At 45.7% G+C, this 25,434-nt stretch overlaps 1 protein-coding gene across 6 annotated transcripts in view; it reads left to right on the top strand.

The window, feature by feature from the left end:
* Nucleotides 1-19,729, top strand: part of EYA2 (EYA transcriptional coactivator and phosphatase 2) — a 152,660-nt gene extending 132,931 nt beyond the window's left edge. For 5 of the 6 annotated variants that reach the window (XM_024204433.2, XM_024204436.2, XM_024204432.2 and 2 more), the window contains 5 exons: nucleotides 4,090-4,250; nucleotides 6,417-6,531; nucleotides 7,164-7,285; nucleotides 10,036-10,136; nucleotides 16,948-19,729. In XM_024204433.2, coding sequence (XP_024060201.1) covers nucleotides 4,090-4,250; nucleotides 6,417-6,531; nucleotides 7,164-7,285; nucleotides 10,036-10,136; nucleotides 16,948-17,028 — 580 coding nt within the window. In that variant the 3' untranslated portion in view covers nucleotides 17,029-19,729. Of the gene's footprint in view, nucleotides 1-4,089; nucleotides 4,251-6,416; nucleotides 6,532-7,163; nucleotides 7,426-10,035; nucleotides 10,137-16,947 lie in introns of those variants that run through there. The other variant, XM_029911793.1, reaches the window with a different exon arrangement.
* Nucleotides 19,730-25,434: the final 5,705 nt, after the last annotated feature.

Genomic DNA, 25,434 nt, shown 5'->3' with positions numbered 1-25,434 from the left:
AACGCATGGGAGCACAAAACTCCTTTTTCTCACACTAATATGCCCAGGCCTTACTCTCACGCCCTGTCCATACTAAACTTTAAACCATACTGAAAAACAAGTTTGAAAATGGGTTGAACTCAACTCAGCTACGCCAGTTTCAAATATGGTTTGGCCAGCCAACGTAGATTGGACCAAACCATTTCAAAACCATTCTTGAGCTTAGAATTGTGCAGTGCTGTGTCTGGACTGTATGAAACTCAGGCCCAGAATTCCCAGGAGCTTTGCCCAAACTAATGGGAGAGTTCCCACTTTTGCAGCCGAAGGTCCTATATGTATCCCCATATTCTGTGTTATTACAAGGAAATCGTATGATTGTGGGTTACAATCAGGGCCGCTCTAGCATTTTTGCTGCCCCAAGCAGCAAAAAAAGAAAAGAAAAAAAAGCCGCAATCACGATCGGGGGCAGCTCTAGCGCCCCTTCATTCTACGGCGGCAATACGGCGGCAGGTCCTTTGCTCTGAGAGGGAGTGACAGCCTGCCACTGAATTGCCGCCGAACTGCCGGATGTGCTGCCCCCCCTCTTCATTGGCTGCCCCAGGCACCTGCTTGCTACGCTGGTGCCTGGAGCCGGCCCGGGTTACAATGTAATTATCATATTTTCCACTGGAATTGACTCCTGGTTACAGTATTGTTATTTATTGTAAGATCTCAAGGTTACTGTGGCAACTGTACTATTAACACATCACCCTCCTCTACTTGCTATATAATTTGAGAATTAATTGCCTCAATGCTATGCATCCCAGCCACTTATTTTCCATGTGACATTTCTTTATGTGGGATATGTTGACGACTCCATGGTCACAGCATTGATTACGCCCGGCATGAGCTTCATGGCTAAGAACTGTGCAGTATTTTGAAAATTTAGTCCTGCGTTTTCATGCTGCACTGAATATTATTCCCAAAAAAGTGGTACCTTTGATCACTGCTACCAGAAACTCATGAAGGTGTTAGACATATTCCTCAGTGAAACAACCCTGCAATTTAGGCTTATCTGTCACCTATCACAGAGCACAGAATGGTACAGCCAGAACTCAGTGTCACAATAAAATGTCCTCTTTGATTTAAAGAAGTGATTTTTAGTGTCCAGCAATCTTACATAGTGAATGGCAGGTAGACCAGTAAAAATTGGCTTTGTCATGAAAATATTACTCCAAATTTGCATACACCAATACTGTGTGTATATAAATCAGGTAATCATGCACATGATAAATTTGCATGTGCATTTACCAAAGTCTTTGCACGTGCATTTGCCAAGTGTGCATGTACATTCACAGTAATTGTGTGTACAAATTGGATGTGCAGTTGTTCACCTACATTGTATGGCAACCGGGACCTATATTTACACTCTGTTATTTTCCAGTGGGTTGTTTATATGATGAATGGATGTAGCTACATGGTACAGAGTACTATGGAAGCCGCATAGGGAAGGCAGTTCTCCCCACACAGAAAAGCTTCACTCAGAGGAGCAGGGCCAGATTAACTCTCCTGTGGGCCCGGGGCTATTAGATTCTGTGGGGCTCCGGGTTTGGAGTGGGGGAGTGGGTTCAGGGCTGTGGCATGGGATTGGGGTGCGGGAGGGGGTGCAACTCCAGCTGGGGGGGGTGGGCTCTGGAGTGGAGCCAGGGATGGGACAGGTGGCTGGGGTGCAGCAGGAGGTTTGGGGTGCGGGCTCTGGGGGGGAGTTTGGGTGCAGGAGGGGGCTTTGGGCTGGGGTAGGGGGTTGGGGTGCAGGAGGAGGTGTGGGGTGCAGGCTCCAGCCGGGAGGCGCTTACCTCAGGCAGCTCCTGGTCGGCAGTGCAGCAGGGCTAAGGCAGGATCCCTGCCTGCCCTGACTCCACACTGCTCTGCTCCCCAAGGTGGCCAACACGTCCGGCCCCTAGGCAGAGGAGCCAGGCCGCTCTGCGCGGGGCACGCTGCCTGTGCCCACAGGCACTGCCCCCGCAGCTCCCATTGGCTGCGGTACCTGGCCAATGGGAGCTGTGGCACCGGCGCCCGGGGCAGAGATTCCCTGAATGCCCTCGCCTAGGGGCTGCAGGAGCACATCTGCGAGCTGGCACTCGCGGTGCCAGCCCTAGGGGGCGCATCGAGGCTCAGGGACCGGTGTCCGGCCCACGGCGTGTAGACTTGCCGTGGGCTGGATGAAAAGAAGCAGCGGGCCACATCTGGCTTGCGGGACCCCTCCTTAGCCCGAGGCCCTGGGCTGCAGCCCCTAAAGCCTCTGAATTAATCCGGCCCTGGAGAAGAGGCCTTATGTCATTTGAGATTGTAGTTTATGCTTTGCAAAGCATTGAAAGAACGGGACACTTTCAGGCTGTTTTATTAGCCTATAAGCAGGCTCTACTGCATAGCAAATCCAAGTATGAGTGCACATATATATAAATGAGAAACTGGATTTTACCTTAAGTAAATTAGTGCAAACAATCCTTGCCTGTTCTGAGAGTATATGGGAAAGCAATCTGCTAACAGCATCTCTTTTCATCCTGCAACAAGCCCGAGCCCAAAAGATCTCTGCTGCTTTTCACATATTTCTCATATGCTTAGGGAAATTAAGCCAAAGTAATTTTGGGAAGTGAATTAAGCTAAATTAAAATAAAATGTCACTTTACTTCTGAATGAGCGCATCCACACAGGAGTTTAACGTGCTTTAAATTCTCACCTTTAGTTGATTTGACTTAACTTCCTGCATAGACAAGGCCTTTGTCATCTTTCCTATATGCCATACCCATTTTATTCTCTTCTTCTGGGCTCTGCTTGGGCAGCGTTAAAGAGATTTTGGTGGAGAATGTTTATGACCATGCGTTGTAAGCAGCCACTGCTCTTTCATTCCACTGTTAATTCTTTTCTTGTTCTAAAACAGGTTCAAAGCCCGGTATTAACATATAATGCCAAACAATCAGAAAGGTCTATATCAGAATTACTTTCTTTAGGATTTGAGTATTTCTGCAGACAGATAGTTGCATTAGCATCTGTGTTTCAGTAAGCCAGGCATGCATAGTGATTCAGTGCCCAGTTGTGATTTTCATGTAGAGGACAGTCCTGTTTTTCTCTGTGTTCAAGGTAGTTCTAAGATTCTCACAGTGAATGGGTGGTAGTAACCAACATGTACGATGTCTTCATCAGAAGGCATTTTCACTGTTTGTGCCCCATAAATTCCTCATTGTTTTCAGAGATGTGTAGAAACTAGCCATGAAGAGCGGGGTTGGATAGCTCAGTGGTTTGAGTATTGGCCTGCTAAACCCAGGGTTGTAAGTTCAGCCCTTGAGGGGGCCATTTAAGGATCTGGGGCAAAATCAGTACTTGGTCCTGCTAGTGAAGGCAGGGGACTGGACTTGATGACCTTTCAAGGCCCCTTCCAGTTCTATGAGATAGGTATATCTCCATATATTATATGGGAGCAGTGCTGGGCTCCACACCTCTGGCAATCTTGTTAGCTTTTCATGCCTGAAAATAAGTTTTTCTTGTCAAAATTAATGGACCAAAATTTTCACCCCATTAATCCCCATATAGGATCAGTAGTTGTATCCAGTTGCACATGGAAAACCATACCTTTTATTGTACAGATCTGGCATTATCACACCAGATGTTTAAAACCGTCAGATGCACAATTGTAAAATGCACATGCAATTACATACCTGCATTTGTATAAAAAAATGGCCCTCTATGTCAGTCTGCCTAATTTGCTTGTTTAAATGTGTGTTGGGGGGGCTGATGGAGAGTTGTGCATGCAAATAGGTGTACCCACAAATTCAGCAGGAGTGGTAATGGGAATTGACTGAAGATTTAGCCCAACAAATAAATTAGCACACCACAAATTGATAGGTATTACCAGAAAACCGGTAGGGCAAGAAGAGATTTATTCCTCCTCCTCCTGTGCTTTACCAGCTGCCTCCATTACTCTCCAGCAACATCTGGTGTCCCTCTTCCCCCACCCCCTTCACTTGTTTCTAAACCCTGTTGGAAGGAACCTTGTATTATATAATTGCACTAACACTCTTTCCCGTTTCTTCCTCCCCCTCTTTCCCCTCCTCCCCCCCCCCCCCCCACCAGCACATATAACTTCTCAGCAGATGGCTTTCACAGTTCAACTGCTGGTGCAAATCTATGTCTGGGCTCTGGAGTTCATGGGGGAGTTGACTGGATGAGGAAATTAGCATTCCGCTACCGTCGGGTGAAAGAGATGTACAATACCTACAAAAATAATGTAGGAGGTGAGTGTCTCCAGCCAGGGAATGGCCCCTTTCATCTTGCAAAAAAACCTCTCTCTGTTCAGCAGGATAAACACTACAAGGTAGGTGTGTAGCAAGCAGCATACTTAGGGCACCTTGATCTTTGGAGAACTGAACTGCTAGGCAAGTGTTTCAGCAGAATTCAGCAGTGTTATCCTTAAATAACAATGGTCATGACAGAATAGCCTAGGCACTCCAAAAACAAGGAGCAAACTCATTTGTTATAGGGGGAAGTGCAGTCTAATGGTCAGAGCAAGGGACTGGGAATCAAGACTGCTCCTTATCCTGTTCCCATCTCTGACACATTGTAACAGGTGGGTAAGTTGCAGCCTGTCTACACTAGAGTTTTCCCATGTGCAGACTGGGGCTAATACCTAGCTCACATAGGTGTGTTGTGAGGCTTGGTTAGCTTTTGCCAAGTGCTCTGAGGTCCCGTGAAAGGCATTAGAGATAGTGGACCAAGCTACAAAATCTGGATCTAGATTTCACACGCCCTTCCCAAGGTCAGGAGTTGATCAGACAAGAGGTTGTGGTTCAGGCCTATCTCTAATTAGCAGGAAATGAAATATTGCTGCTCCTAAGAGGGCTCTGTAAAGTTCTGTGTTCCCTATGCCTGTTCCCCTGTACACGAGAGGAGAAATCAAGCCCTGCTTTAAGAGCCTTACACACAGCGTGCTGTGTCTACTCACAATAATTTCATTTAAAGGTCTTTCAGGAGGGGCTAATTTCTGTTCTCTATTGTACAGGGCCTAGCACATTCAGCACTCCAATAATAACGGCCTAGGCACTAATTCCCTAACCCATGGCAATAGGTTAATTAAAAAAATATATTTTTAAAATGTACATTTCATTCACGCTGATATTTGTGCATCTAATTAAAGGGCACCCCATCTCCAAAGTCCTTGGGATCCCTAACAAAACAATTAAAACCACATATCTTTGCCAAAAGAAAGCTGTGTGACCCAATAAATTAACACCAGAGCTGGTGCAGAAAACATTATGTTTATCACCTCCCCAAACAAACAATAAATAAAACACAAACGCACCATTCAAACAACCTAAAACCAATATCTCGAGTCTCACACAGAGGGATGCATAGATGAGCTCTGGTGTACATGGAAGGAAAGAGTATTCCTTAGTCACAGTTCCCTATTCCACATCTCATCAAAATGATATCACAAGACAATGGGATGGTCTAGCCTCCTTGATCTCACAGCATCTGATTTAGCTAACCCAGTTTCTCTCTTAGGCTGGGCTGGGATTTTGTCAGCACAAGTGTCTCAGAACTAGAACCAGAACAACATATAACCAAAAATAATAATATTCCTAAAGGTATTTTAAATATTTGCCTTTTACGTATTTAGTGGGAATAATGACCTTCCCATATATACTGGGAATAACGACCTTGTGGACAGATTTTCAGGGGGATTAATGACCAGCAGGATCCAACAGTCATCTGTTTCTGCTCAGACCTCTATCCCCTCCACACTAGTCGTTAATTCTCAGGAAATGCCCGGCACCTCAATCATTATTGCTTAGTTCTATGGGAAATTTCAGAAAAGTATTCTAACTGAGCCATGCAAATTGCTAACCACAGAGACAGAGCCGAGCAAAATACTGGCTAAATATGCCAGTGCTAACTACCACATCAGTGAATGTATTTCAGAGAAGGTTTCTCCATACAACAGGCCCTTAGTTGTGAAACACTTTGCACAGCAGCCATCTAGAGGTTCAGTGGGTTGAAGAAGAGGAGACCAGTGACAGATTAAAGCCCCTCAACTCATGACTTGTGCAGAAGAGACTGGGGTCAAGATGGGAGGGGGAATGAGGGAAGTGGATGAATAGGAGTGAGAAACATTGGGGGCATTCAGGGCATCATCTACTTTGAAGTGATGTCCAAAAAGAAGGCTAGCAGCAGGTTCAAGAGGGAGAAGGGAAGGGGACTCAGGGCAGAGCCTTGAAACACTCCATAGCAGCAGGATTAGAAGGAGTCTCCACCAGGAATGTAAGAGGAGCAGCTTGAGAGGTAGGATTCAAACGTGGCCAGGAGAGAGCAGGAGGCCCTTTGGTATACTGTGTACTAAGCTGTGCAAGACATTCCCTTTCCGTGCAGCTACAAATAATGTTGCTTAATTTCCCTGCTTGCAGGTTTAATAGGAGCTCCTAAGAGGGAAACCTGGCTGCAGTTAAGAGCAGAACTGGAAGCTCTGACTGATCTCTGGCTCACTCATGCTCTCAAGGCTCTGAATTTGATACATTCCCGGTAAGAACAGCTTAAGGAATCACCTACATATGAGATCCAAGAGTTCTTTTGCTTCCCTTCTTTTCCTCCAAACAAACCAGGGCACGTTTATAGGATTTTGCTGGCCAAATCTGTGGGAGGCCCATCTGCACATGTTTTCCAGATTTGTATTATCCGGGGTAGGGGTGAGCTCAATCTGATACAAAGGACTAAACAAAAGAAAATCAGCTGGTTTTCCTGCCTTGCTGCTGGATACCCCATTTGTAGCATTCCCAGGAAGGTACTAAACAGATTTGCAGGAGACCAGTAAGAGGAAATAGAAGCACTACTAGCCCTGACTTAGTTCACCCAAGGGACCCAGTGTAAATGACATTGGAGATTTACCACCATTTAAAGCACCTCAGTGGTTGGCTGCGATATACACTGTAAGTCTCCGTCTTTGTCACTGGTTTGTTTTAAATTATTTCATTTCTCATAAATTAATAAAGAGATTGTACAAAAAACCTCAGTCATCTTCCATCACATAATCACCAACTTCTCTGGCGCTTTCTCCGGTTGCATCCTGCCCTGTGCTCCCAGCACAGAGCTAACAGGAGAAAAGGACACAGATTGCCTCACTCACTGCAATTCCAACTATCCACTTTGTTTTCTAGGCCTAACTGTGTAAACGTGTTGGTCACTACAACTCAGCTCATACCAGCTCTTGCTAAAGTGCTGCTATATGGACTGGGCACAGTCTTCCCCATTGAAAACATCTACAGTGCAACAAAGACAGGTAAGAGCAATACAGCTAAGGCCTTGTCTAAAGTGCAATTGGCTGTTTGTAACCAGGTTGTGGCCCTTGAATCTGATCCACTTACAGTGAGCACAGTTGAATTGTGTTCCTGCAGCTTTATTCACAACACAATTACATGATCCTCCTGTTGGTGCCTCCACATCTAACATACTAACTGCCCATGTTTGTATCAGTGCACCATGGGACGAATCAAGGTAGCTCTCCCATAGTGTCTCAGTGGGCGATACAGTGCCTAGGAGACATGCACACCCAGCAGCATTAGCAGCCTGTGGGCCATATGTTCTGGGACACCCTATCTCACACATCTGAGAGGAAGGAATTCTAATCGAACTTGTTACATAAACATGGCTAAAGGTCCTGTTTACACTGCGGGGCTGGGCTGGACAGCGAACTGGACCTGTTATAGAAAAGCAACCATGGATCAAGATAGAAAAGCTGTGGTTATGTGCTGTGATTGCTAGCAGATATTAATGATCTTGTTTGCTAACACAGACCATGTTTACAGCTATATCTGGTTACAATCTTTGAATGTAGACAGGGCCTAAGGAAGGAAGAATGATGGTCTTTTGGTTCAGGTGTTGGACTGAGAAACAGGAGATCCAGGATCAATTTCTGACTCTGCCACAGAATTTCCGTATGATCCAGGGCAAGTCACTTAGGCGCTCTGTGGTTCAGCTTCCCATCGCTAAATTGGGGCTAATAATACTCAACTACCTCACAGCAGTGCTGGGCAGATAAGCTCATTGTTTGCAAGGCTGAGACACTTGGTGAGCACCAAAAGAAATGCCTTTTGTAATAATGTTTGACAGCTGACTGAGAGCTCCTTTAAATCAAATCATATGGACTCAACGCTGAGATACATAACTATGAATTTGAGGGATCACACATCTGCACCACACAAGTATACATGCTGTTCCCACTAAACTCCTCCCTCTGCATGCACCAGGCTCAATATAAAACCTGTGATGGATTTTCTGGGGGGGAGACTTCTTTGATTGTTCCAAAGTCTTGGTCAGGAGTCTGGTGAGTTCATTCTTACAGTGACCAGAAGTAAAGATGCAGAGATTATAGAGAAAGCAGGATGGTCTAGTGTTCTGAGTATGTGACTAACAACCAGGGACTCCCAAGATCTCATCCTCTCTCTGCCATTGTGACTCACTGTGTGACCGTGGTCAGATCAATTAAATTAAAACTTTTAAAATTTAAAAAAGTTTGAGAATGTTGGCCTTAATCTCTGGGGGTCCCTGTTTACCTGTATGTACAGAGGTGATGATCATTCTCTACTTCCCATGGTGCAGTGAAGATTAATGTTTCTAATTTGTTTTGTAAATGTATGTTAAGCAGCACTACTATATCATATTGCCACATCAGGAATGACCAGATAGTCCTATTTGCTTTCCCTTTGTGGGTAAAAATATGGATAAGAATGTGAATTTCAGCTTCTCACAACGCCACACTAACATCCAGCCAACAAGAATTATACGAGGCCTAATATCCAAAAAACCCTAACCTCCTCCAGAGGCTGTACAGCCCTTCTTCTTGCCCTTTTGTGATATTATTAATTATTTTTATATTGTGGTGAATACATACCCAGAAGCTCCCTGAACCTCTGACTTTCTCTTGTGGCTAGCACCTCTTAGGTTCCTGCACTCCCTCAAAATGACAAAGCTGTCCTGCCCCAATAGAACTAGCTTGCAAGGAAGGTTGAAAGTGGAAAATGTCAACAAACACAACAAAACAAACAAAAAAGTTTTCATTTAAAAAAAAAATTGTGACCGAAAGCTGAAAGTTTTTCAGCTGAATACTATTTGTCAAAAATTGAAATGTTTCTGCAGAAAGCAAATACTTTTCATGAAAAATCCTGTGTAATAGAAAGCCCAATTTTCTATCAGACAGTTTGGGTGGAAATTTTTTGGCCAGCCCTACTGGATAGCTCACAGTTGTCCTAGGTTGTTGGACTTAAACCCTAAATCATATTTGCCATGTTGCCAACGCCAAGTATTCACAACACACTAAACTGATTTAAAAATCAAGAGATTTAAAAACTATAAATATTGGGTTATTTTTATTTGCAGTCTGATGTTTGAGCCTTCTTGGTTCAGATTTTCAAGCTTTTCTCTGCAACCATGAGCACTAGAAACTTTATTCTTTTTAAAATTAAAGCTGAGGTCTTCATGGTGGGGTAATGTGCACTACGGGGTGGGGGGTGATTTCTAAAGTGCACTAATGTTGTGCATTAATTGGTTTGTGTACAGCCTGCTGGTGCGCACTAAAGATTCCCTAATGCACTTTAACATAGTACTGATATATTAATGTGCACTAGGGAACCGTTAGTGCACACCAGCATGGTCTATACAGACCAATTATTGCACGTTAGTGCACTTTAGAAATCACACCCCCTGTAGTGCACATTACCCCACTGTTAGACAAGCCCTGAGATTCCCAGAGAATTGCATGTCTCCAGCAGCAGGGGCTTTAAGAAATACACCAAAAATCACAAGACTTGTGGTAAACACAAGGGAGTTGGCAACACTAGGTAGGTAAAGAAGATGCTGCTAGCTCCTGTGATGGCATCTCAGAGAATGTTGCCTAAGGCTTAATTTGAGAACCAAATTACAAATGCAAAGAAACAAATGAAATCAGGCTCTGCCCCAGCCCTCACAGCTGAATTCCAGCCCGGCTGCCCAGTTCTCTTAGATAACGAACACTTCTTCTCTTTTGTTGCTCAGGGAAAGAGAGCTGTTTTGAACGGATAATGCAGAGGTTTGGGAGGAAAGCCGTGTATGTTGTAATAGGAGATGGTGTTGAAGAGGAACAGGGAGCAAAAAAGGTACAGTTGTATGTACAATTCCAGGTTCTTCGAGTTTTCAGTTCAATGCCTCTTTATTTAACTAAGCATTAAATGAAACTTCTTCCCCACCACGTTGTTTACAGCTAGGCTCTTTCCCCCGGTTGCAAATCCTCACATCACCCTGAGCAATTTCCTACTGCAAATCCCACTTCCATAGCCCTGGCAACCATTGCAACCTTTCAGGTGGTCTCAAGCACTGCTAGTTTCTATTACATGTTCCAGGAACTGTTCCTGATTAATAAAGATGGCATTAGACACATGAAACAAACCCCGCTTGTGTGATGTCAGCTGAAGCAACCATGGTGAATTCTGGAGTTTCTGATCTATATGCCACATTCTTATAATTTCCAAACTCCAGCAGAATTTCTCAGGAGTGATTTATCACAGCATATTAATACTCAGTGCTGTCATGGAGGCTTATGTTACAGTAAATAATGCCAAGGAGACTAATAGTGAGTGGCTGCTTTTCTTTTATTAATGATTTTATGGAGCCATTTGATTAATTTTAACAAGCAAAAAAACAAACAAAAAAGTGGGGGAGGCACATCAAATGCAAATAAAACAAAAATGGAAGGATCTGAAAGTGACATGATCAGGGATAATGAACCCAGAATCCTGAGAGTATTACATACTTATTGGACAGACACATGGCCCTTTGTCACTAGCATCCTAAAGAGAGACTGTGGAGCAAGTGTTCTTTGCATCACATGACAACTGACTGGGAAAGTCCAAGCAAGCCACAACCTGATTTTAGGTACCAGGTGAGACTTCCAATTAGGGATTAGCAGAACATTTCAGATACAGTAAGATGCGACCTAGACTTTTGCCCAGATTTCTAACTGAATCCAAAACTGATTTGTTTTTTAATTGAAGTTCAAAACATTTTGATTCTTCATTTTTAAAATATTTGTATGTCTCTTTTTCCTGCTTTCCACTGGCACCAGATGCCAAACTGCTGAAATATGGCATTCAACATGGGCTCTTGTGGGCTTTCCAGCCTATTAGGAAATGCCCTTCTCATCATGGCAGTGAGGACAGTCACTAATGGTGGTGGTGCTGCTGCTGTTGCTGCTGGGGTGGTGCAGTGGCTCTGAGCCCTGACTGCCGGTACAGTATGTCTTTGGGGATGGAGCGTGCCCTTAAAGAGACAGACATCTCCCCCTTCTGAAAAGCTGTGGTGGAGGGGAGGCAGTTGAATTGGAGCTGTGCTTGTACCGCAGCTCTCATGTGCTACTGATGCAGGGTGGTGGGCACCCATGAAGGGGCTTGCAGCCATACGGGTGCTGCTCCCAGGCAATGCAGGGTGGGAGGACAGCTGAGCCAGAGGTGCCCTGTGTAGCTTGCCTGTATGATCCATGCCTAATAGCTGCTGTGGCTATTATAAGAATAGTGAGAAGGAAAGATCATCCTGGTGAGTGCATTTTGTGTGGACAGGAAGAGGGAGAGAGGAGAAGTGGGGATGCCAGAGAGAAGAGCTAACAATAGCATATCATGAGAAGATCCAGGGCTGGGCCAGGTTTATGGTGATGAGGAAGGATAGATTTGGAGGTGAGGTTGGGGGTACTAGTGTGATTTTCACGGTAGAAATAAAGATAAATAAGAGAACATGGCAGGGCAGAGTCACAGACTTTGGGCACAGGGAGGAAGAATCAAGGGTGCCATTCACTAAGGCTGTGCGAGTTTGGGTGAGGATGGTGGAGCTGTTGACAGAGAAGGGAAATCAAACTGCAAATCCTTGGATTACTGCCTGTGAGGGTTTCTGCCTGTTAGTGGGGGTTGGAGTCCCTGAACAGTTCAGAGAAGAACCCCGGAGTCAGGAGGGTTCCTGAACTTTCTGTGGGGTAGAAACCTGATGGGAAATCTGCCATTGTTTTGGTTTCAACATGGCCAGAAACACCATTAGATCACGTCTTTCTCGGGATGTCTTCCTGCTTCCCCCTGCAGCCCCATCTAAGACTCTTGTGCTCCGGGCATGACCATCCTGTGTAACCCAACTTCCCCTGGCTGGTTCCTAGGCTGAATGAGGAGGCAGGAAGCAACAGCCAGGCAAGGCTGGTCACATTGGGAGCACAGGCTCAGGGAGGAGGGGATCCCACCAGGTGCAAGGTGGGTCAGCACTTGCTCTGTCCCCAGGGTCTCAACCCAGTCCTGCCTTGAAGCAGCCAGAAAACCTTTTCCTCCATGGCACATCAATTCCTGTCACCAACCAAAAAACTCTGGAAATTAGCCAGATTCCCAGGTGCTTAGCTGGTTCCTTAAGGGTTAAGAATCCCTCCAAGAAGAACCCAAAATGCATGGACTGAAAGTGAAGTGATAATAGCCTGCCGCTTTTGACAGCTCTGCACTATACTTCAAAGGTAGTGGGTCAGTGCACATGACTGCATCAAAGGCTACCAGGTTCCATGGCAGTATGAAGCAGCAGGAAGGTTCAGCAGCCTTCTACAGGCAGGGTTTCAAGAGGCCTCTTGCTAGTGTCTCCTGGTTTAATCAACTCTCCCATTAGGAGAACACATTCTTTGCTGGAGCTGTCACAGCCTTTGATTGATGACAACCATTAGTCAGGGCTGCTAGCTACACACCTGACTTTATACAAAAAACAGGGTGGGCAGAGAGCCTTTCACTGTTTTGCTGGCAGCACTGATAATATCTCCGTTTTAGTGAGTCGTTTTTCTTCACCTATCCACAAATGATAAATCTGCAAGAGCTGAACAGCAGGCGTGGCTGAGTGTCCAAGCTTTCTTCTCTTTAAAGAAAGGAAGACAGATAATTTAAGTGGAAGGGATTTTATATCCACCAGGGGTCTGAGGAAATGGGAGAGGAAATAACTTTTCCCCTATAAAGTGAAATTGCAGAGCAATGCACTGTAGTCACTTCAGATGCCCCTGTGTTTGCTTGCTGTGTGAAGTGAACAAAGAAAGTGATAAATAGCTTCAAGGGAAGATTTTTTTTTACTGATAGGCAACATAGCAGAGAGGAGCTTGAACTGTATTTAAGTAGAGAAGAGTGTAAATAGACACCATGTAAAATGAACATCTGGTGTCACTACAGTGTCCTAAGCAGGTAGTAGCCCTAGGAAAGAATCCTCTTCCTTCAACTATTTTGTCTGCTTGGGAAATGAGAATGTGTAATGTTAAGAAACCAGATTAAGGCTTTAGCTAGACACACAAGTTGCACCACTTTATCTGTATTGGTGCAGTTAAAGTGGTACAATCCCCCTAGTGACACAGTTAAACTTATTTCTATGCGGTAAGGCGAGTAAGCTAAACCAGTTAAGGCAGGCTCATACTTCTATAACCCACGCTGGGGATTTTACCGATATCACTATTTTGGCAGTAACTGACATCATTATACCAGTACAAAATGTGCATGTAGACCAGGCCTCAGTCTTTGGTACAAACCTAGGATGAGTGAACTGGTTTGGATAAGAAAAGAACCATCTCAAATCTTAGGCCACCCAGAGCAAATCAAAGAAGTTTGGATAAAGATCTGAATGTAACTTCCAAATCTTCTGAGAGTCACCCCTTTCAACTGAAGTGACCACAAAAACTACAGAGAATACTAAACACCAGTCACAATTGTCAAAACTGTACCTACAGAGTTACCAGAATATTAACCAGACCCACCTGGTGTTTGTACGTCACTTGTTTACTGGCACCCACAAATAGTTGGCATTTTTTTCTTTTGGAAACATAAATCTGGCTTTCAAAAGAGCATAGGCATAGTTTCCATTATTTTAAATGAGACATAATAAAATGAGGTGACTGCAAGAAGGTCACAGATAGCAAGATTTTCTAGATTTTAGCTGAATCCAGTAGAACCTCAGAGTTACGAACACCTCGGGAATGGAGGTTGTTCGTAACTCAGAAATGTTGTAATTCTGAACAAAATGTTATGAGTGTTCTTTCAAAGTTTACAACTGAACATTGACTTCATACAGCTTTGAAACTTTACTATGCAGAAGAAAAATGCTGCTTTCCCTTTATTTTTTTAGTAGTTTACATTTAACACAGTAGTGTATTGTATTTGCCTTCTTTTAATTTTTTTGTCTCTGCTGCTCCCTGATTGTGTACTTCCGGTTCCAAATGAGGTGTATGGTTGACTGGTCAGTTCATAACTCTGGTGTTCGTAACTCTGAGGTTCTACTGTATTTTTAAATGGGACATTTCAATAGAGAAGTACCTGCCAGGACTTAGACAATTGTATGGAGAGCAAGCATATTCAGAGTAATAATAGCAAATACTAAAAAATAAACAAGGGGTTTGGAAAAGGATACAGATTTTTATGCTTTAGGGCATAAGCCAACCTCTGACAAATGGGAGTCAGGAGGAAGCTTCCTTGGGGATGGGTTATCCTGTAGCTATTATGGGTAGTGGGATAGGCCTGCCCAGAACTAAAGGTTGCCCCTTCAACCACTGAACCCAGACCACAAATAAATGAAAAAACAGGAACGGCGTGAATGTCAAAGGTTAAAAAAGTAGAGCACCAGGAGGGCACACCAAGCCAAGAACCCTCCGACAGCACCCACTGCTCCTCAAAGGTGTCTGAAGAGTCAGTGGACACCACCCAGAGGACCTCCACTCAGAGGCATGACATAACAAGGGATTAGAAATAGGCCTCACAGTTGCAGAGCACACCCCCGTCCAGATTCCTCCTCCTCCCGGTGTGATGGGTGGCCATCTTGGCCAGTGCCAGGAGGAGGCAGTCTCATGACTTCGTGGGGCCATGAATGGGGTGTGCATAAATGAGGAGGGGGGAGGGGGAAGTGCAGCCAGAACCTCAGAAGGCAGTTCTGGAATAGGGGTTACAACCTGAGACATGCTACATAGACATGTGCCAAGGTCTCCCTCTCTTCACAGAAAGGGCAGGTGTCGGGAGATGCCACGAAATGCACCAGCTCCAAGGCCCTGCTCACGGCTCCATGAAGGAGCCACCAACTAATAACTCTGGCAGGCCGTGAACAAGAGTGGAACAGCAGGTCCCCACCGGTTGGAGTAGGGGCAGGATGTCAGGGCGAGGATGTAGATGGTATGAAGTACAAGTGTGTTCAGATTTTTTCTGGGTGCAGTTTGGCGACAGGCCCACTGGATATCATTCAGCCAACTCAGGTGGTTTGTGTTGAGAGGGACCAGAGAGGTTCGTGGGGCAGAGGCCAATGATGAGCTCCAGAGGGCCAGGGTGAGGGGTGGGCAAGGAGAACCTTCCTGCAAGACCCACTTGAGAAAAGTGAGAGAAGCTGGGGGCAAGGCTGCCTTCTCCTTCTGGAGCACACTAGGGGGCAACCCCATGCGATAGCCAAGCACTGCAGTATCCTCCTAACTGTAGTCCAGGAGGTCTCAGATTCTGGTGGCACCAGCCAGGACCATTCTTTGATGTACCAAGTCAGACTCCACTACCTGCACATGAAGGTGTGGGTTGTATAGCAGGGGTCTGTTAGGAAATCTTCCCCCTCAGTGTGCGCTGCAGACCTGGCTGCTGAGATAGCTTCCAGGTCCTGAGGAGGACCTGGTAGAAGACTGGCAGCTCAGAGAGGTTGGGAGGGAGACCTCTCAGATGGAGACAGAGAATTGCTGCTGGTCATTTCGGTACCCTCAGAAGTGGTGAAGGAAGGCGTGTGCGAGCACGCTCCATGACGGACTACGAGCACTGGAGTCTCCTTCAAAGGGAAAGGCATCAGAACATCTCTGTCCATCTCCACAGCTGGTCAGACACCCTGGCCTCCAGATCGATCCAATTCTCTAGCGTGGAGGGATCAGTGGCAGACAGGCACACATCAAGATAGAACAGTGGACCTGCACCTCCATTGGATGGTCTGGCGCGTGAGTGGGAGGAAGCCAGTCTGGCACCTGTCCCCAACCATCAGGCCAGAGCTCTTGACCCAGTTGACTTGGGGTGAAGGAGGCTGCTGAATAGATGGTTTGGCAAGTCTCCACCCATGCCAGGTCTCCTGGGTCCTGGGCCACGAGGAACACTTCATCGGTATATGCCAAGAGGTTATCCTATAACTGCCTGGTGCAAGGTTTCTTGCATCTTCCTCTGAAACAGCTGGTAGTGGGCTAGATGGACCCCTGGCCTGATCTATTATGGCAATTCCTATGTACCTACGGATTGCTGTGGGGTTTGTCTTTCATGCAGAGTGAACTGTAATTGTTATAATACCAACTGCTTTATGGTTCATGCTTTTGATTATGTAAACAACTTCATTTTATTGCATAACTTCCTAGTCTATGGAGAGGTGGCAACACAAAGGTGGTTTTCGTGGCCTGGAGCATGTGTTATAGGAAAGGATTGCAGAGCTGTGTGGAGAATCTCATAGCACTTGTCTGTCATGTTGCTAAGGCACCTATTGCAATGGATTTTAGGCATCAGGAAGGAGCAGCAAGATTTTGTTTCGAAGAACATTATTATTCTAGAAACATTCACACTAAACCCAGTGGGAAAATGGGAAGTAAAGTTTGTAGTGTATAACAATACAAAATCTTTGCAGGCATCCAGAAACTTGCCCTGCCCTGCTTGTTTCCTCCGAAGCAGGACAGCATGTGAAAGTGCCTCACAAACTCAGGAAGTGCCTGCAATTTCCAGCACTTTGCAATGTTTTTAGTCTCTACAGACACACACACCTGCAGAGGGGACACCAAACCCCCCTCTTTTAATTTCTAAAATGATCTTTTATCTCTATAGCCATATTGTGAGTTGATGGCTAAGGGTGTAACACGTCCCATTGTTCAGGGTGCAAACTATGAAAGATCTTTTGATCCTTGTGTTTAAAAAATATATTTTGGTTTCTTTCCAGCACAACATGCCATTCTGGAGAATCTCCTGTCATGCTGACCTGGAGGCTCTCAGGCACGCCCTGGAACTTGAGTACTTGTAGCAGACCCCAACGTCTCAGCGCTGGGCAAGCTTCACTCAGAGAGACATCAGCTCAACCTATTCTTTTGTATTTTATATAACGGATCCTACAACAATTGCAGTCATCTTTCTTCAAGGGGAACCCATTGTATGGAAGCCTTTAAAAATCTGCATCAGGAAAGCAATGTATCAAATCCTTCTTCCATTGGATGGAGGGAAAAACCTTCAAATCACCCAGTGGGGATCCTGCAGTTTTATGGCTAAAATGGATTCTTAGAGCTGATACTGGACTCTTGACTGTTTTATTGCCATGTGAATGGCTTTGAAGCACACAAAAGACTAGAAGTCCTGGGTCTACTTGTCAGTTTTCTTGCTTTGAAAGGGGGGAAAAGGACACAGCATGGAATTCTGGGCATGCTCACTGGACTCTTCATTACATCATGTGGGACTTTCTGAAAATAAGAGTGAAATAGTTGGGGGTTTTTGTATTTTTTTAATTTATGAACTAATCTCATTACTCTGGTATTAAGCTCTGTATCTGTGTTTTTATCTTCTTTTTGGGGGGGGGAGGGCAGAGGGTCCTACAATTCTAATTTAATAGTTCTTTTCTCCACGATAAACTCTGTGGACAATCATATTGTGTACATTAGTATTGAGGACATTTGGGACTGTTGGTAAGAATTGTAGCTATGTTTTTTAAACCTGATCTAGATGGTATGTGGACTGTGCATGTGTCTAAACGGTGCCTTATGCTGCCATCTTGTTTTCGGTGGGTGGGGAGAAGTAGCTTGTGATGAATGAAAGGCATTAAATAAAACTACGTTTACATTTTGGGGGAATAGAACACCTGCCTTCTCTTCTCTCCATGCATCGTTGGACCTAGCAGATGTGTAGAATTCTTGCTTTCCCTCTGAGTTAGAGACGGAGTAGGAGAACTTAGATTGGAGATGCAAAGACTACAGTCTGTGGGAACTCCCTGTGATGGCAGGGAGCAAAGACAATCACCTGAATTATGTTAAGTGCTAGAGAACTTGGCCAACAAACAACATTTGTTCATCTATCAAGGGAAGATAAAGTGCAAGCAAATATTACAGCTCGGCACATTTATTTTTGACAAAAATATTTATGTAAATAAATGCATATGCAAATTAGATTCAGCCTACAAGCTCCTGCTGAGCTGCCTTGGCAACCCTCAATGTCAAACATTTTGGCTCCCTGGGCTTGGATAAATCTCTAATTCTCTATACAGATTTTATTATTATTTATTTCTATTACAGTAGCACCTTGAAACCCCAGTCAAGGATCAGGACTTCAGGTTGCCAGGCCGTCTACAGACATGTGACAAGTAAAACAACCCCAGCCTCAGAGAGGCCACAATCTACATGTCATACAGGACGCCACTGGTGTACAAAACAGACAAATTGGGTGGATGTTGGTTGGGAGGAGATTGTTTTATTGTTACTAAGTTTAACAGATCAGCAGAAGTCAGAGTTTGCCCCTTGCCTACCCAATGCCAGATGGGAGTAATTTGTAGATTTCACAGCACAGGAAGATTTAGAGGAAGGATGTATGGGAGATGATTAAATGGGCATTTCCCCAAAACTGAGACAGTGTAACAATGTATTGGCCTCATTACCAATGCAGCATATTTACTGTTTGCACACAGGTGTGAAGCTAAATAGGTTTTAAAGATACAACAGCTGCAGCTATAAAGCCTTCGATGAGAATCTCAAAACAGCCACTTCAGGAAATAAAGATCCATTGCCAGCTCTGAGCAAGAGAGTTTCCTGCAGGGTGAGTGTGGAGTACTGACCACAGAATAATTTAATCTCAGCATCTGGCTCAAAAGTATCAGCCACGCAGCATCTGCAAAGTATGTTATCCACACTTGCCTACAGTATGCAGGAGGGAAAAAAACCTGTTTCGGGTCTGGGCATAGCACAGCACTAAACAAAAACAAGGTGTGGTTCTCCAGCAGAGGAGTCACTAGCCTTATGGTCTGCTGAGAGAGGGAATCTAGGACAAAGCAAAGTCTTTCTGCAATAGTTTGGCTGGCATAAATAGAGATTAAATTTGACCACAAAACTAGCACAAGAAACCAGAGAAATTGGGGGCAGGGGGGAAATCTGACTGAGAGGCTCCCATGAGATAAACACAAGTGTGAGTAAAACCTCTGAAAGGCAGCAGCTCTGGGGAATTGTAGGCCACTGACAGACAGTGAAGCTGCAGCTTTTAGGAACTTGCCAATCAACTAATTGTTTCTCATGGAATTCGGAGGCATTGGCTAGCTCGTTTTACCCAATAGCTCATTCTTTCTGAAGCGAGTTAAGAGACTCCGCTTTCTGAACGTATTCAGACATTCTCAAGCTCGCTTATGTGCTTGTGGTTTTCCTTTCCTGCACCCTCCATCACCCCCAGCCCCCCACCCCAACAGAGTTCTAGGGCTTGGTTGCTCTCATATTTGTACACACACACCCTTGCTCTCCCCTGTGTATTGCTGCACATGCTCTCTCCATATTCATTCATTGCTCTCCTAGTTGGCTGTGTCCATCTCTCCTATGCCTCAGTAACATTGAGTTGCATATGCCAGCAAGAGCAATGATATGCCACCAGCTTCCAGACAGGGAGTGACAGGTGTCCTCCTCTCACTAAAAAGCATGGCCTCAGCCTTCCCTGTCTGAGGGAATCTAGGAACATTTTGTTCAGCAAATAGCTGGCTACCTGCACATCAGTCCTGGGTTAGCAGTTGGGAATACCCATTCCCCAGGCACAGTCCAGACTATTGTTTGTAGCCATGTTTAAAAATATTTTCAAACATTGTTGCAGCCTAAGGCCCTTTATAAACTACACTAGCAACCAGGTGAGGGGCAGCTATGAGGTGACCAAGACCCTTGAGTCAAGTGTAATGTAGGCCACCTCTGAGCCCTAGGTGAGTAATCTAAGCCTTGCCTAATAGACATACTGATGACATTACTAATATAGGACTGCTAATAATCAGAGCCTCTCCACTTACAGATGGTCAGCACTCCTCCCTCTGAACCGTCCTCTTACATAAAAACGAGGCAGTGAAAGATAGCTATCCTATTTGGTAGATTATATTCTGGCCTCTTAAGACTTGAATGGGACTTTAAGAGTTGCAGAATATAGCAAACGCTGTCGCCACTGACTTGTCAACACTTCAGGGAGCAAAATACCTTTCCAAACATAGAGAAAAACAAGCTGCACTAAGCTGTGTCTTGTTTAGTCACTGGCTTGCATTTCCAGAGAAACCATTTGTTCCATTATTTAGGCACAGGCTGTGTTCCTTTTTCACTGTGTAACACTGTATTTAGAAGAATTTGTATCTTCCCATCTATTGTTGATTAAATAATCATTTTCATATTGACCTTCACTCCACAGCACAAGCTTGAAAATTACTTTCTCCTTCAAAGTTTAAAATATCTTGTAAGGGAAGTGGAGAGCCCTTCTCAAGTGTCAGTCATGAAATGAAGCCTATAGGGCCAACTTGACTGCTGGAGTAAGTAGGCAAACTCCATTAACTTCAGGGTTATACATTTATTTATGCCAGCCACAAACTGGGCCTTAAACCATTAGCTTGGCTAATGGGCTAAGTAATTACTAAACTAACACCCCCCCCCCCACCTCAGTTCACTTATGTCATGGGAACTCCCAAAGAAGTTTAATCATTCCTACTTCAGCAAAACAGCAGGGTTGAGGGACCCGCTCCCAGAAGTCAAGAAATGAGCAATATATATATATATATATATATTTTAAATTTAAAGAAGCCACAGGCATTTAAACCACCTATCAGGGTTATTGTAGTGGAATGATAGCACCGTTTATAGTTGAGATTTAGATAACATGCTATTAAACACAGAGTTGTTTTATAACAAGCAGAAATAGTTAGCTGTATAAGCTGTCAATTTGCTCCATTCAAATAAGCAAACATGCACTAAGGGCCTGACCCAAAGCCTGTGGAAAGCCATGGAGAGATTCCTATTGATTTCAGTGGGTTATGATTCATGCCTCAAAAAAGTCACTTTCTCCGTAGACTCAGGAGCCAAGGTATTTGCATAAGTACCAAAATACTTTTTTAACCATGAAAAAAGTTCTTGCTGAATACTTTTTTATCCATAAATTGAGATTATATCTGATCATTACTGTCAGCTTTATTTTAAACTGGATGCAGATGTTATAAGAATATACTACAGTGTTCTAGAGGTATTGGCCAATATGCTATAGCCTCACAACACTGTTACTGTTGGGCTTGGGGTCCACTGCTGTAAGCATTTTAAACATAGAAATAAGTGTTTGTAAACAAATGATGACTGTGGGTGATGCAGAGCAGCAGGTCCCTTACTTCAAGCCTCATTAAGCTTCTCAGAGTTCTTGGGAAGAAAACTCTGTGATCCAGTTCAAACTTGTATTATGATGCTACTGCAATTAAGGGCAATCATTTATCTGTTACATAGTTTGGGTGGGATGTAGGTTGTAAATGCTGATTTATTGTAGGTGTTTTGCTGAATCTGTTGCCTACCAGAGCAGCACAGGTGCTGCAGGGCTTTAACAGACTTGGGAAACACTGTAATTAAAATGAAATAAATTACTTTTGACAGATATATTACAGCTTGTCATCCTAAAAGGCAGATTGCTAGGGCTGGATTAATTCTTCCTGCTGCTCTATATGAGTGCTAAAGTATTATTTTATTAGTGCTTTCCTTCCTTTCTGGCTGATAATTTATGCCTCACTCACCCCCATCTCCTTTCTGTCTGCTGGGACTTTCTTTACTTAATTGTTCTTATGTCCACATTCTACAGACTCCAGTGGAACCAGGATTTCACCCTTGGAGTCTGGCAAAACTTCCACTAACTTCAATAGGGCGCAGATCTTCACCTCAGCTATTCAGACACATGGGACATCATGCAAAAGATTCACTACAATAATTGTGCACAAGCTTTCACTACAGTAATGAATGACATAGGAGATCTCTTCTCTACCATTGCTTACTCTTCTGGTGTTTACCTGCATGCCACGACTCTAAACATGAGTAGTAGTAGTAGTTAAAAACAAAGATGCTAAGTTGTAAAGCAAGTGTATTGTGTATGTTAGGGCATTTTGTGTAAATGAATGTAAAAAAACCCAAACCTAAAACCTAAAAGGCAGATTGCTAGGGCTGGATTAATTCTTCCTGCTGCTCTATATGAGTGCTAAAGTATTATTTTATTTTATAAATAATTTTATGGGGCAGGCGCTACGGTTACCCATTTTCTAATGCCACACCCTCAAAACTGGTCAATTTTCACCTTTTCCCACTGAATATTTATTAATATTTTCTTCAGAAAAATGAGTAAGAGTAGCAGGTGCAGCTGTGAGCACATCTGTTACCCCCAACAATGCAAAGCATGCCAGTTGCACTCATTAGAAGGAAATAGTTGGGGGACATATAACTGGCAAAACTGTCACCAATGTAAAGTGACATCTTGTCTTCAGAATTATGGACGACAAAAGTGCCAGAGCTGTAGGGGGATTCTCAGCTCAGCATGGCTCCAGGCCAGGCTGGAGTCCATGTGGTCCCCAAGAGCCAAGTTTCAGGTAGTTTTTCTAGTGGCTGAAGGAGAGGAACCGTAAGCAGAAGAGCCTGGTTCCTCACCTTCTCCTTGCAAACACTGCCTTTAGCTACAGTGTAATTCAGCACAAAACAGCCATTGTCATTCCTCTTCCAATATCTCCCCTGCTTTTCCTTTTGCCCACTCCATCAAATTTAAAGTTCTCAGCTTCAAGGCCCTACAAAGCTCCACCCAGGCTTACATATCAGTTTCTTACTGTATTCCCCTTCTAGTCTCCTTTGCTCAACTGGTGACATGACACCATCCCCTCCATCACCTTTGTTTGCTTCTCCCACTTCCATTTTTTACACCTCCTTCCATCTTGCTTATATACAGAATGATCTCCTAACCACAGAACCAAAAGCCCCCAACCCTCTTATTCAGATCCCTTTTAAAGACCCACTTCATCAGTGAGCCTCACAAACACTCAAATGCACACAACAGCTAGTTTTCCTAAAATGACAACATCCTCAGGGTCTACCCATACATCGCTACTTAACTGCATCTTTTAGGCAGTAAGCAAATGCTTCGTATATGGCCAACCAATAGTGCTTAAATCATATATAACAGTTGCCCAAGATGTACCAAAACCAGAAATAGGTTTTATTAGCTCTGTCCACAACCCACTAGTCATTCAATTAAAATGTAATCCAGAGCTGAACCATCTCTGCTTTTGATTTTGTGAAACCAAACCATGGCCCATCACCAGCATGTGAATAATCTATACACAACTCTAGTTCAGAATACTGTTGCTATACAAAATTGCTTCTTTTGAACTAACTAATGCTTTGCAAAACAAAATTGCCAAGGGAGTTCCCTGGATTTACCCCAGTGTTAGATGGTTGTCTTCCATCTCTAGCTTATAACGCTTTTTTTTACATTAGTTTAGCTCCCACATTTAGCCACATGATGGCAACAAAACTCCACCATTACCCCGCTCATGTGAAACACGCCCGCCCCCCCTGGCTGCCGGGCGCGTGCAGAGAGGGTCCGGACCAACCGCTCTCGGGGGCCCCAGGCTGCAGGGAAACGGCCAGGCCGCTCCCAGCTCAGTACCATCGTCCCGCTCATGAGAAGAGAGACACTAGCGTAGCACTGACTAGACGGCTAACGACCCCCGTCCCCCTTCAACCATGGCAACCGCCCAATCGGCTTTTAACCCTCACAGCTGCCAGCTCAGCCCATAAAGGAGGCTGGGCGGAGCGCGCCCCGCAGGGGAACGACCTAGAAACGCGCCCGCTGCCGGCTTTACGCTCCCAGTCGTGACCCCCGTGGGAGCGGGCGGCCTCGGCGGGGCCTAGCCCGGCTGGATTGAGGTGCCCGCTCGAGGGCAGCCCGGAAGCGCCGGGGGCGGGCGGTGGATAACGCGAGGCCTGTCCGCGCTTCCTCTGCCGGCGAGAGGGGGTGGCCGCCGGGCCACGCCGCCCCCGCCCGTGGGTCGCAGTCCGGTGCGGGGAGGGGGGTGATCTCGTTCTCTGGCTTGGCTCTGGTGGGTTCGAAATAAAACCACCAAAACCCCTTACTGTAGGTGGACTTGGTGCCCCCGGGGTGCCAGAGCTGAGGTAAGAGCGGCCCCCTGGGGCAGGCGCTACGGTTACCCATTTTCTAATGCCACACCCTCAAAACTGAACCCCCGCAGCCCCGCCCCGTCTTCACGCACTTTAATCCGGCAGGGACAGGCGTGTGAAGGGCTGGCGGTTAGGGTGGCTCTGGGAGGGAGTTAGGGTGTGGCAGGGGGTTCTGGGGTGGGGTGCAGGAGGGGACTCAGGGCTGGGGTAGGGGGTGAAGGGTGGGGTAGAGGATTAGGGTGTGGGGGGGATTCAGGCTGGGGTGCAGTCTCTGGGAGGGAATTTGGATGTATAAGGGGGCTCAAGGCTAGGGGTGAAAGGCTGGGATGAGGGTTAGGGTGTGGGAGGTGAGGTGTTGGCTCTGGGAGGGAGTTTGGGTGTGGGAGGGGGCTCAAGGCTGGGGTGCAGCCTCTGGGAGGGAGTTTGGGTGTGTGTGTGGGGGGGGCTTTGACCTGGGGCAGGGGGTTGTGGTGCAGGAAGGGGTTTGGGCTCCAGCTGGGCAGAGCTTACCTCAAGCAGCTCCTGGAAGCAGCCGGCTCCTAGACAGAGGGGCCAGGGGGCTCTGCACACTGCCCATGTGTGCAGGTGCCACCCGCGCAGCTCCCATTGGCTGTGGTTCACAGCCAATGGGAGCTGCAGAGCCTGCGCTTGGGGCGGGGGCAGTGAGTGGAGCCCCTGTGGCTGCTCCTTTGCCTAGAAGCTGGACATTTCCAGGAGCCACACGGAACCATTTAGCCCTGCTGAGCTGCCGACTGGAGTTTTAATGACCTGGTCGGCGGGGCTGACTGGAGAGCCAGGGTCCCTTTTCGACTGAGCATTCTGGTTGAAAAACGGATGCTTGGCAACCCTAGGGGTGGCGCCCCTCTAAGGGGGGGCAGCATGTGCAAGGTTGGGGGGCATGGCCTTGGCTTGAAGAAGCAGCTCTGTCCACAGGTGGGAACATGGTGAAGAGCTGATGGGGCATGTAGGGCCTGCCTCGCACCTGGTGTGTAACAGGCTCCAGAGTTGTGGGGCTGCATGAGCCTCTCGGTAGGGTAGCGGAGCCAGGCAGGAGAGGGGCCTGCGTAGATGCTGCCTGAAACTGCAGCTGCTGCAGGTCAGAAGTGCAGGAGGAAGAGGGTGTGGCCACCGCTAGGTGGAGGTGTCTGAGCGCTGCTACTGGCCGATCTGACCCTGGGCCTTGTGAATGATGATATAGGCATTGCAACCACTGGGGATGAAGGTTTGACTCCTTGGGCTGTGCTGCCTGAGGA

Source organism: Terrapene carolina, unplaced genomic scaffold, assembly GCF_002925995.2.
Source record: "Terrapene carolina triunguis isolate 2854851 unplaced genomic scaffold, T_m_triunguis-2.0 Scaffold130, whole genome shotgun sequence".
In the NCBI taxonomy this organism is placed as follows: Eukaryota; Metazoa; Chordata; order Testudines; family Emydidae; genus Terrapene; species Terrapene triunguis.
The sequence above is the reverse complement of the archived record's forward strand: the minus strand, read 5'-3'. Positions and strand labels throughout refer to the sequence as shown.